The 12,600-nt window shown below is 50.6% G+C and overlaps 1 protein-coding gene across 1 annotated transcript; it reads left to right on the forward strand.

The window, feature by feature from the left end:
- The first annotated feature begins 631 nt into the window (after nt 1-631).
- Nucleotides 632-12,373, forward strand: SH2D7 (SH2 domain containing 7). Its single transcript, XM_004056592.4, has 6 exons — nt 632-807; nt 2,158-2,247; nt 5,919-6,084; nt 6,374-6,586; nt 8,907-9,536; nt 11,435-12,373. Exons 1-6 carry the CDS (start codon nt 632-634, stop codon nt 11,483-11,485), a joined length of 1,326 nt encoding a protein of 441 aa, XP_004056640.2. The 3' UTR covers nt 11,486-12,373.
- The last annotated feature ends 227 nt before the right edge of the window (nt 12,374-12,600 follow it).

Raw genomic sequence — 12,600 nt, forward strand, 5'->3', positions numbered from 1 at the left:
CCTTTGTCTTGGAGTGCTTATTCCATTTGACTCTATATTCTACACATATATTTGTTTGTCTCCCTCTAGAATGTATGTGCCATGAGGGCAAAGTGCTGTTTTATTCACTGCTTTATTCCCAGGGCCCAGATTTACATGGCACACGGTAAGGACTCAATAAATCTTGAGTGGATGGAAGACTTAGTTAGCACAGAACTTCTCCATCAAAATAAAAATAGCCTCCACGAAGGAAGGATACCTAGAATTTAAATCCACTGCTTTGCTCCCAGGGGCAGTGCTGTGGGCTTTTGCCAGGGTCTCATCTTTAGTTGTGACAAAGACCGGAGGTTGTGGGGAACAGGGCCAAACCCAGTGAGGTAGCTTATCTGCTGGCCAGGAAGCCACGGAGGGCCTTCCCTACCCCTCTCAGGCTGCTACGGTGATTGCTCCCCCGTGTCTGCAGCCAGCCAAGGTGCCCCACCCCAAAGCATCAGAGGAGAGAACCAGCCACCAGCCCAGAGGTGACAATAGGGCTGCTGTGTGCTATGGGCCCTTGGGTAGGGCATGGGCTCAGGCAAATGAGCCAGAGCACACGCAGATATAGAGGCATGTGCACTGGCTGCGCTCTGCTTCTACTCCGGTGCCTGCCAGCATGGAGGACAGCCTAAAGCAGCTCAGCCTGGGGAGAGATCCTGAGGGGGCAGGGGATAGCCAGGCCCTGGCTGAGCTCCAGGAGCTTGCCCTGAAGTGGTTCATGGAGACACAGGCCCCTTTCATTCTGCAGAACGGTGCCCTGCCTCCCTGGTTTCATGGATTCATCACCCGCAAGTAAGGCTGCTTCTACCCACAGGTCCCTCATAGCCCACAGCCCCTTGGGGCTGAGAAAATGGTCTGGGAACTCTGGATCAGACTGGTTCCTGTCCTTTCCCTGGGCTAGGCAGGGGCCCTTGGAGGCGGGGGGCAGGGGAACAGACTGAGGAGCGCCACATCCTCTGGTGGTGGCTTCTGTAGGCAGAGTCGGGGAGGGCAACGGCCTCTACTTTAGTACAAGTTGAGGATGGCTGGGGCTGCCAGGCTGCCAGAGGACAGAAAGAGGGCCAGGCCCTGACTTGATGAGTAACTAGGGGACCATATCTTTTATCGTCCAAACCGGAACACTATTAGTAACTAAGCTAGGAGAACCCTCATAAATGGGGCCATCCCAGGCAAACCTGGACGCAGGGTTATCCTAGGTATAAAGGCCAAGATACAGGTTTGGCTTTCTATTTGGGCTGGGTCTCCAAGCAGCCAAAACACCTGATGAAGGAATGACAAATCCAGCCAGTCCTTAGGTCCTGGCACAGCACCTGCACAGAGCCAGGGCCAGCTTTATGGGCACTGACTCGTGCAGCAGCACAGGGTCAAAAGGGCTCCACATTTGGTTTAAGGCTCTGCTGTCACTGTCTGGAAACTCTAAATCATTTTGAACCAGGGGCCCCATGCTTTCATTTAGCACCTGGCCCTGCAAATGATTTAGCTGCATAGAACAGGCACTCAGTATTTGGTGAGTAAGTGAGTGAGGGAATACGTATCTGGTCTGTGTACAGCCAAACCACAAGACAGCTGGAACTTTTCACCATGCCTCCAAAATATTTGGCACCATGTGGAAAATCTCTGTAACTGCCTGGGATTGAAGGGGACAGGAAGAGGAATGAGTCCCTTTTAGCTGCTTCAGGCACAGCAGCATCTTCTCCCTGCAGAAGCTCGTGTGTAGTGCACATCCTGCAGCACTGTACACAGTGGTTCTGAGGGAGGGACTCCCCACTAAACCTCAACATCTCCAGCTGTGTGGATTTATTCTTGCTACACAACCATCCAGGTGGAGAGTGGGTGGCCAGGGTCAGCAACCAATGTGCCTGCTAGTGAGGCTGCAGTGGGGAGTTGGGGGGGTGCATATGGCTTCAGACCCTGACCCAGCCCCAGACAGTCTTGAACTTAATCATCTGGGCCCAGATAGGCCACATGCTGAGCCCTGACAGGCCACAGACCCATCCACAGGTCTGAGCGGCTCCTCTATAAAGGGTTGGAGGTCTGGAACCCAAAGGCATGGCCAGCAGGGATTCCGAGAGAGGCCTAAGTCAGGCTGCACCTGCTGCCATTAGGGGACAGACCCCAGCTAATGGCACGTCTTCTGCCCAGGCAGACGGAGCAGCTACTCAGGGACAAAGCTCTTGGTTCCTTCCTTATCCGCCTCAGTGACCGAGCCACTGGCTACATCTTGTCCTACAGGTAAGAGGGGAAGCCCTCTGGGCAAGCAAGCTCATCCTACCATAACCTAGCCTTGCAGATTAGTGCAGAGGCCCCACTGGCCCAAATTGCCTAGATTTCCCTGGGTCCTGACTCCTGAATCCCTCGATCATCCATCACATGCTCAGCAGACACTTCCTGAGCAGCGCTGGCCGTACGCTAGGGATGAAGACACGTCCTTCAAAGGAGGTGAGTGGGGTTCGGGGGAGGCTTCACAGAGGTGAACTTTGAGCCTAGGATAGAAGGAAGAATACAAGTTGCTAGGCAGAAAGGAGGGTGTGGTTGGGGTTTAGGAGGGTATCTCTGGTAGATGGAACGTCATGTGCAAAAATACAGAGGCATGAAAGACAAGGGTGCTGGGGGAGCTGCAGGTTGCTGGGTGCAGCAGAACACTTGGTTCCTTTGGAGGAATGCCTGGAAGGGAGGGTGGAAAAAGCTTAGAATGGCCTTGGATGCCTGGCTAAGTCTGTAGACCATGAAGGATGATCTGGTTCAATGTATTTGCATAGGTCCTTTAGGCAGCCTATGGAGAGAGGACTGGAAGTCAGAGCTGGAGGTGTGGGGGCACTGGGGACTCCTGCAATTGCCTGGATGTGAGATAATGAGGTCTAGGCTAGGGTAAGACAGTGGGGATAGAGAGAAGGAGACAAGGTAGCGAGGACAAAAGCAAAGATGGTGATGTCAGATCTTGTCCCAAGAGTAGGTCGGTCAGGATGGGGAATTCAGAGGAGGTAAGAAGGCTTCCCTAAGTAGGGAGGGAGGCCAGGGCTCCAGAGTAAACTTAAAAGGCTTCAGATTCTGATTCAAAATTGTCACATATTCAGACTGCCCCAGTTCAAACCCTTACCTTGAGCAAGTTACTTTGCTTCTCTGTTCCCCCGTTTCCTCATCTGTAAAATGGGAATATGATAGTACCTGCTTCATAGCCTTGATGAAAGTGTGCAATCAGTTGATACGTTTAAAACTGTTTAACACAATGCATAAAATGTAGTAAGGACTTTAAATAAATGTTAATCATTGTTAAAATATTTTTATTCTGTGTGCCAGACACGGTGCTAGGCATTTTGAAATATACTAACTCAGTAGTTTTCAAATGTCTTTTGAGCTTTGGGGATTTTTAAATTTTCTTTTGTTTTGTTTCTTCCCAGGTGAGATCTTAGGGAGAATACTAATTTATAAAAGAGACCAAAGTGGGACCGCCCAAAGGCATACAAATAGAAAAATTAACAGAATAGAGTCCCAAAATAGTCCCAAATGTTTGGTTACCAGATTTACAACAGAGGCATCACTGCAATTCCGTAGGGGAAAGGCTTGTTTTTTCAATAATTGGTGCAGGAGCAATTGGATATCTAAATGGAAAACAATTACTGCTACCTCATACCATACATGAAAATTAATTAATTCTAGATGGATCGTAGATCCAAGAAAGAAAAGCAAAACAATACCATTTCTAGAAGAAAACAGGAAAACATTGTCATAGGTAAATGAAAATGCCTTTGAAAATGAGAGGCCAAGATTTTTTAAACAGGACACAAAAAGCGCTAATCTTAAAAGAGTGATTAACTTGATTTCCTTAAAATTAAGAATTTTTAAAAATTTATTTATTTATTTATTTATTTATTTATTTATTTATTTATTTTTTGGAGACAGAGTCTCGCTCTCTCGCTCTGGCTGGAGTGCAGTGGCGTGATCTCTGCTCACTGCCACCTTTGCCTCCCGGGTTCAAGCAATTCTCCTGTCTCAGCCTCCCAACTAGCTGGGACTACAGGCACACGCCACCACACCCAGCTAATTTTTGTATTTTTAGTAGAGATGGGGTTTCACCATATTGGTCAGGCTGGTCTCAATCTCCTGACCTTGGGTGATCCACCTGCCTCAGCCTCCCAAAGTGCTGGGATTACAGGCGTGAGCCACTGCACCTAGCCAAAATTAAGAATTTTTATAATTCTTATAAAAAGATATTATTAAGAGAAGAAAAAGGTCAGGGTGCAGTCTTGAAGAAGTTATCTATTAGAATACAAATATCTAACAAAGGACTCAAATCCAGAATATATAAAGAACTCCTACAAATAAATAAGCAAAAATAGATAATTCAATAAGTAAAAGCGAAAGAACTGAGCAGGCACTTTACCAAAAAGAAAAACCCAGAAGGCCCATAAGCATATGAAAACATGTTCAGCATCATTAGCTATCAGGGAAATACAAATTAAAGCCACAATGGATGGCTATAATGGAAAGACAGAATATGTGGAACAACTGGAGCTCTCATACATTGCAATAATTTTATTTTATTCTATTTTTGAGATGGAGTTTCACTCTTGTCGCCCAGCTGGAGTGCAATGGCACAATCTCGGCCCACTGCAACCTCCGCCTCCAGGGTTCAAGCAATTTTCCTACCTCAGCCTCCAGAGTAGCTGGGATTACAGGCAACCACCACGACACCGGCTATTTTTTTTTTTTAATTTTTTATAGAGATGGGGGTTTCACTATATTGATCAAGCTGGTCTTGAACTCCTGACCTCAAGTGATTTGCCTGCCTCGGCCCCTCAAAGTGCTGGGATTACAGGCATGAGCCACCGCACCTGGCGCATTGAAATAATTTTAGAAAGCAATTTGGCATGATTTACTAAAGCCAAACACAGGTGTACCCTTGACCCATCAACTCTACTCCTTCATATATTCTCATCAGAAATGAGTACATATTCACCAAAAGATATGCACAAGAATGCTCACAGCAGCTTTATTTATAACAGCCCAAATCTGGAAACAACCTAAATGTCTATCATCAGAATAGGTACATGGTGTATTTTTCATTAACTAGAATACTACATATAAATGAGAAAAAAAAAGAAACTAATTCTACTTGGACATGAATCAATCTCCAAGATATAATGTTGAGTGAAATGTGCTAGACACAAAAGAGAAGTATTATAGAAGTTCTCTAATGGGCAAGACTAATCTATGCTGATAGGCGTCGGAATGGTGGCTACCTTTGAGGGGCATTGACTGGATGGGAGCGCAAGTAGGTCTTCTGGGGGCTGGAAGGGTTTTGTATCTTGACCTGAGTGGCAGTTACATGGGAGGGTTCCTATATGGAAATTCATCAAGCTGCACATTTATGATGTACACACATCACTGTGTAGAAGTTATTCTTCTAGGAAAAAGGAAGATGAAGAGGGTAGGATTTTAGGGTGGGACTTTACAGAGTTGTACAGGTGCAGGGTTGGATCCTGTCTTTATTTAAAACTTTGGTGTTTTGCTCATTGTGGATTTTTTTCATATATTTTGATTTTCTAAAATACTGCGTTATTAGTTTTCTTTATTGAGTTTTTTGGTGCCCCTTTAAATTTCGCACCTAAGATGAGTGCCTCACTTGCCTCACTCCAGTCACAGCCGTGCCCTCCCTGACTCCACCAGAGCAGGCTTAGGTACCTCCCAGAATCCCAGGGCTCCACGGTTTGAAAACCTCTCTGTAGCTTCCTGACGAACACACCATGGCTCCAAGTGGGGTACAGTGGCCCCAGGTCAGGCAGGTCTGTTCTGGATCAAGAGCTGGGACCCCTCACCTGCACCCAGGCACAGAGCTCAGACCCTGGGCCAAGGCTGGGCTGCCTGTGACCAGCAGCCCCAGACCACAAGCACTTGTGTTGCAGGGGCAGTGATCGCTGCCGACATTTTGTCATCAACCAGCTTCGAAACCGGCGTTACATCATCTCAGGAGACACCCAGAGCCACAGCACCCTGGCTGAGCTTGTGCGCCATTACCAGGAGGCACAGCTCGAGCCCTTCAAAGAGACGCTGACTGCTGCCTGCCCCCGGGTAGGCGCCCCACTTCCCCAGGGTGAGGGTGGCAGGGCAGAGAGCCCAGGCCTGGGGTATCCGTCACTCAGACATACTCCTTTTCAAGCTCTCCCTATTTACTATCATCCAGGGGCCCTTGGTGTGGGGTCATGATCCCTATTGGAAAAAGGGAGACTGTGGCAATGTCTTACCTGAGGTCAGAGACCTGGTGGGAATGTTGCAGTCTCTTACCAGCAGTCTCAGGCAGGCAGCTGGAGACTGGCTGGGCATGTGTGACCACATACCTGCCGTATCCGCATGCTCCCAGCCAGAGGACAATGATCTGTATGATGCCATCACCCGGGGCCTCCACCAGACCATCGTGGACCCAGAAAACCCGCCTGCCACGGCATTCCCCACAGTGGTCCCAGACAAGGCCGCCAGCCCCCGCTCTTCTCCAAAGCCCCAGGTCTCCTTCCTCCATGCACAGAAGAGCCTGGATGTGAGTCCCCGGAACCTCTCCCAGGAGGAAAGCATGGAGGTGAGGAGCATTATGGGCCACCTAGAGTCAGGGTTGCCAGACCAGGGATGTGGGTGCCATGCTCCCAGTCAGACCCTGAGGCCAGGCCAGCCACTCCCTCCGGCTGTGGAGGGTGAGCCAGGCCCAGAGGTGCAGACCCAGCTTGGAATCACCCAGGGTTCACCCGTGCCATGGCCTGCCTGTGGCCAGTTAGATTTGGTTCAAGCCTTGGCTTGGCCATTTTCTAGCGATGCGGCTTCAGGCGAGTCACATAATTTCTCTGAGCCTCAGTTTACCATGCCTGAGGTTCTTGTGAAGCTTGAATGAGAAAATGGATATGAAATGCCTGAATATCCCTTAGTAAGCTGTAGCATGGGGTGCCTGTGAGTCAATAGTTTATTCTTCTCCATAGCACCCCATGGACTCAGAAAGATTTTTCTTTTCTTTTTTTTTTTTTTTTTGAGACAGAGTCTTGCTGTAATGCCCAGACTGGAGTGCAATGGTGCAATCTCAGCTCACTGCAATCTCCGCCGTCTCCTGGGTTCAAGTGATTCTCCTGCCTCAGCCACTCGAGGAGCTGGGATTACAGGCACCTGCCACCACACCCGTCTAATTTTTGTATTTTTGGTAGTAACAGGTTTCAACATATTGGCCAGGCTGGTCTTGAACTCTTGACCTCAAGTGATCCGCCCGCCTTGGCTAAAGTGCTGGGATTACAGGCATGAGCCACTGTGCCCAGCCATTTTTATTTTTATTTTTATTTTTGAGACAGAGTCTCGCTCTGTTACCCAGACTAGAGGGCAGTGGCACCATCTCGGCTCACTGCAATCTCTGCATCCTGGATCCAAGTGATTTCCCCTGCCTGTGCCTTCTGAGTAGCTGGGATTACAGGTGCACGCCACCATGCCTGGCTAATTTTTTTTTTTTTTTTTTTTTTTTTTTGTATTTTTAGTAGAGACGGGTTTTCGCCATGTTGGCCAGGCTGGACTTGAACTCTTGACTTCAGGTGATCCGCCTACCTCGGCCTCCCAAAGTGCTAGGATTACAAGCGTGAGCCACCGCGCCTGGCCGAAGGATTTTTCTTTATATCAGATCACAGCACGCCAACAGCTTCTCCTCATATTTAGAATAAAACCTAAACACTTCACTGGGGCCCACAAGAGCCTCACCAGATGCCCTGCTACCCTCTGCTTCTTCACTGGAGGCTTCAGTGAGGCCTTTTCATTGGCTTCTTTGGCCTTCCAGATCATCCTTGAACATACCAACCTTGCTCCCACCTCAGGGCCTCTGCACTGGCTCTACCATCTGCCTGCAATGCTCTTCCTACAAGATATCTGCATGGCTTACACTCTAACTGCATTCCATTCTCTTCTTAAATATCACCTCCTCAGAAAGGCCTACCTACATGACAGAAAATGTTGCCTTCCCCACCTGCCATTCTCTCTATCCCATGACCCTACTTCGTTCTTTGTAGCACTGATTATGCCCCCACACTCCATTGTCTTGTGATATATTCACCCATCATATAGCACATCAAACCATATTGTGCTACACAGCGCAGCAGTAGGCTGCCCATCTCCCAGATTAGAATATAAACTCCCAAGAGTTAGTCTTGCTCACCAGAGTCCTTGGCACCTAGGACACTGTCTGGCACATAGTTGGTGCTCCCTAAATATTTGTCAAATGAGTGATGGACTTGGAGATGGGCCATTCTGAAGGGAAATGCAGCAGTGAGTGGGTTTGGGGCCACTGAGGGACCAGTGGACCATAATGGAGGTGGGAGGAGCACGGGAAGGGAAAGTTGGGTGGGAGTGCTGGTGACCCAAGGCCTTGAATGCCAAGGTAAAGTACGAGTCCTAGGCCGGGTGTGGTGGCTCACACCTGTAATCCCAGCACTTTGGGAGGCTGAGACGGGTGGATCACCTGAGGTCAGGAGTTCGAGACCAGCCTGGCCAACTTGGGGAAAACCTGTCTCTACAAAAATACAAAAATTACCTGGGCATGATGGTGGGAGCCTGTAATCCCAGCTACTCAGGAGGCTGAGGCAGGAGAATAGCTTGAACCCAAGAGGCTGAGGTTGCAATGAGCTGAGATTGCGCCACTGCACTATAGCCTGGGCGACACAGCGAGACTCCATCTCAAAAGACAAACAAAAAAAAAGAACAAGTCCTAGAGCATGAGCGCTGGAAGGGACCCTAAGTGTCATGTATCCAACCCTTGCATGTACGGGCAAGAAGACTATAGCCAAGACAGGGGGCCTCAGCTTATCTGAGAGTTTTTACTGGAGGGCATCTTAGTGATGGGCTGCCCCTTAAGAGTTTCTCTGTCCCTGTCTCCCCAGGCTCCCATCAGAGTGTCTCCACTCCCTGAGAAGAGTTCCTCCCTCCTGGAAGAGTCTTTTGGAGGCCCCAGTGACATCATCTATGCAGACCTGAGGAAGATGAACCAGGCACGGCTAGGCTTGGGCACAGCTGGCAGCCGGGCCTACTCCCCAGGCAGGGAGGCCCAAAGGAGACTCTCAGATGGAGAACAGAACAGGCCTGATGGCCTGGGGCCTGTCCTTTCTGGGGTGAGCCCAGACCAGGGTCCCACAGAGTCTCCCACTTCCTGGGGATGTTCTGATGCCATGGGATCCCTGGGGGCTACCTGGAGGCAGGAGTTTCCAAAGCTGAGCCAAGAGGCTCAGCCCTGCTCCCAGGGCAGCTCTGCAGATATCTATGAGTTCATCGGGACAGAAGGCCTCCTGCAAGAGGCCAGGGACACACCAGACCAAGAAGGCAGCACCTATGAGCAGATCCCAGCTTGCTGGGGTGGCCCAGCCAGGGCCCCACATCCTGGGGCCAGTCCCACGTATAGCCCATGGGTCCATAGCTACAAGAGGATCTCAGGGACCCCAGAGCTCTCAGAGCCTGGGAACACCTATGAACAGATCCCAGCAACCAAGAGCAAGGAGACTGGATGGACACACAAGGTGAGCTCCATGATGGGGTGGGGCGGCTCCCAGCCCTTAGAGAGCACCTGGTGGTAGGAGACAACCTGTAGCCCCCAGGCATAGGCAGGTCAGGTCACCGCCACTGCCTGGAAGTACACAGAATTTTCCAGCCCTAACATCTGCCTAGAAGTGGTGGTGGTGGTGGTGGGAGAGGCAGCTGCTAGATTTGGATGTAAGACGGGGGCTTCCAGGCCCTTCTAAGGGCATTCTCTACAGCAGATCAGCGTTCCCATCCCCTCCGTCTCAGCCTCTGCAGGGGTCTTAGCGCCTCTGGGAGCAGGAGAATGGCCCCTTTGCTCCTACTCCCTCGCCTTGTAGCTTTGGGCAAGACAAATTCCAGGACAACCAGTTAAACCTGAATTACAGATAAACAACAAATATTTTTGAGGCCGGACATGGTGGCTCATGTCTGTAATCCTAGCCCTTTGGGAGGCTGAGGCAGGTGGATTGCTTGAGCTTGGGAGTTTGAGACCAGCCTGGGCAACATGGCAAAATCCCATCTCTACGAAAAAATACAAAAAATTGCCAGGCGTGGTGGCCTGTAGTCTCAGCTACCTGGGGGGCAGAAGCAGGAGGATGGCTTGAACCTGGGAGGTTAAAGTTGCAATGGGTCAAGATTGCACCACTGCACTCCAGCCTGGGAGACAAAGTGAGACCCTGTTTAAAAAAACAAACAAAAAACCAAACCAAACCAAAACAAAAACCATTTTAAGGTATGTCTTAAATACCACAATTATTCCTTTGTTTATCCGAAATTTAAATTTAACTGGCATCTATATTCTTGTTTAGCAACCCCACCCAGGACCTCCATTTCCTCATCTGTAAAATGGGCTGATCCTCTGCTTGTATCCAGGGGTAGGTGCCCAGAGGATAATGCTAGACTCCCTCTCCTGCTCAGAACACAGCCCAGAGAGGGCTCTTGATGAACAGAGCTATTATTCTGAGGATCTCTGGGGTGGTGGTGGTGGTAGTGGTGGTGGTGGTGTTGGTGGCAGAGGCAGCTGCTAGATTTGGGTGTGAGCTGGGGGCTTCCAGGACCTTCTAAGGGCTTTCTCTGCAGCAGACCAGGGGTTCTTTCCCCTCCCTCTCAGTTTCTGCAGGGGTCTGATAAGTAAGGAAGAGAGGGGACCAGGAGTGTGGAGAGCGGTGGCCAGGAGTGGGGCTGGTCCAGGGTTCTCAGGGAGGCAGATGAACTCTCTGGAGCCCTCGGTCCCAACTACACTCTGCCTATACCCAGAGACAATAAAACCTGGGAGTCCCTTCCCTATGGGCAAGTCCTCTGATCTCAGTCAGGCACACGCGGATCTTCCTGCCTGGGCTCCTGGTGGAAAGATCTTCCCGGGAAGTGCTGACGGCTCCTCCCTCAGGGCAGGGTTGTGCCCACACACCCCATGGATAGCAGCCTTTGAGATCCTGACTCTCTGGGGACCACAGACCCGGCAGTGGAGACCCTCAGAAGCCACATCCCGTGTCTGCTCTTTCCCTGCGGCTGCCCCATGTCCTCTCCCATCTCTGTGGGCCTGGGTACAGCTTCACCCCACCCTACCTCGGACACCAGTGCATCCTGAGGCCCCCAGGTGTGGGTCAGGGGAGACCAGGGCACTCCAGGGAGGTGAGGCTCGCCACCCTTTCTACCCTCCTCCTTCCCCTTCTCTCCTTAGCCAGAAGAGGGTGAACCCTGCATCTGAAATTGGGGAGCTAAAGGTGGGATTTCGGGCACTGGGAGAGGCTTGTGGAATCAACCATCAGAATTCCAACCTGGCCTCATGTCCTAGGCTTGGGTCCCCAACCCAAGGTCAATGAGGGGTCCTCGGAGCCTGGGTCTTTCCCTCCCTGTCCAGCAACCCCAGGCCCCAGTATCTCCTCTTTCCTTGCAGGCTGACAAGCTTCGGAGGCTCTTCTTCACGAACAGGAAGCACAAATTCTGAGGGCCTGGCATCCGGCAGCCCACCAGTGGGTTTCCTGGTACCCAGGCCATGCCAGGGGTTATCGCAAAGGCCTCAGCTCACTTGAAGGCACCCTTTGAATCTTGAGACTCATCCAGCCTGCTACAGAACTAGGCTCCAAGATGCCGAGGTGCCTGCCTGAGAGCAGGTGGAAGAGGACCTTGCAGGTGCCTGCAGCTCCTGGCTATGTCCTGCTTTCCTTGTGCCTCCCATCCATGCACAGGAGGGAATCAAGACTGGAGAGGAATGAGATTGGCCAAAGGCAGGGGTCACCACCCCCGTTTCCCAGATAAGCATGCTGAGGCCCAGGCAGACTGACTGAACCTGCCTCCCACTACTGAGCACTTACCGAATGTGTGGCAGGCAGTATGCTAGCACAGACACCTTTCTAACTGGCCAAGTGACATCATGCAATTGCTACTGAGAACAAAACCAGTTCCCCTCCTTGTGGCCCCATCAGCGAAAAGGAGGGGAGGGCCAGAAGCCACATCCTCTGCTTCAGGCCTCTTCGCTCCAGCTGTACCCTCAGGTCAGGCTGGCTCTTCCTGGAACTCTGTCCCTCAGGAAACTTCCTGTTTTGTGTGTCACTTCCCTTCCTATCCACATGTCCCCTTCTCTATAAGGGTGGACAGCTGGCTTGCTACCCCACTCCCAACAACCCCCAGGCCTGGGATGCAGAAAACAGGACTGATCATCTCCAGAGAGAACACCATAGGTGCCCCTCCTCCCTGCCCTGACCCTGGGCAGAGCTGGCTCAGGTCGCATTTGTGGGAAATCTACTCTTAGTGACCACTTGGCTATGCAGCTTTTCCTGAAATATAGGCCTGTAAGAGTCCCTCCCTCCTTGGGGGTTTAAGGATTGAGACTGAAGCAACTGTCCCTGTGCCTGAGTGGTTAGCACTCCCAAATGTTAACCAGAGATATTATCAGGGAATTCACGGAAGGTTCGGGGCATGGATGTGTTTTCCTCCCGATGGCACACGCATTGAAATCAAAGTTAGTGCCTAAAGCAGGAGGCACTGCCTAATGCTGAGAGGTGAGACGCCAATGGTGGGATTTCAAGGATCAGAAGCAAAGGTACCCTCAAACATTTCCTA

Source organism: Gorilla gorilla, chromosome 16 (genome assembly GCF_029281585.2).
Source record: "Gorilla gorilla gorilla isolate KB3781 chromosome 16, NHGRI_mGorGor1-v2.1_pri, whole genome shotgun sequence".
In the NCBI taxonomy this organism is placed as follows: Eukaryota; Metazoa; Chordata; class Mammalia; order Primates; family Hominidae; genus Gorilla; species Gorilla gorilla.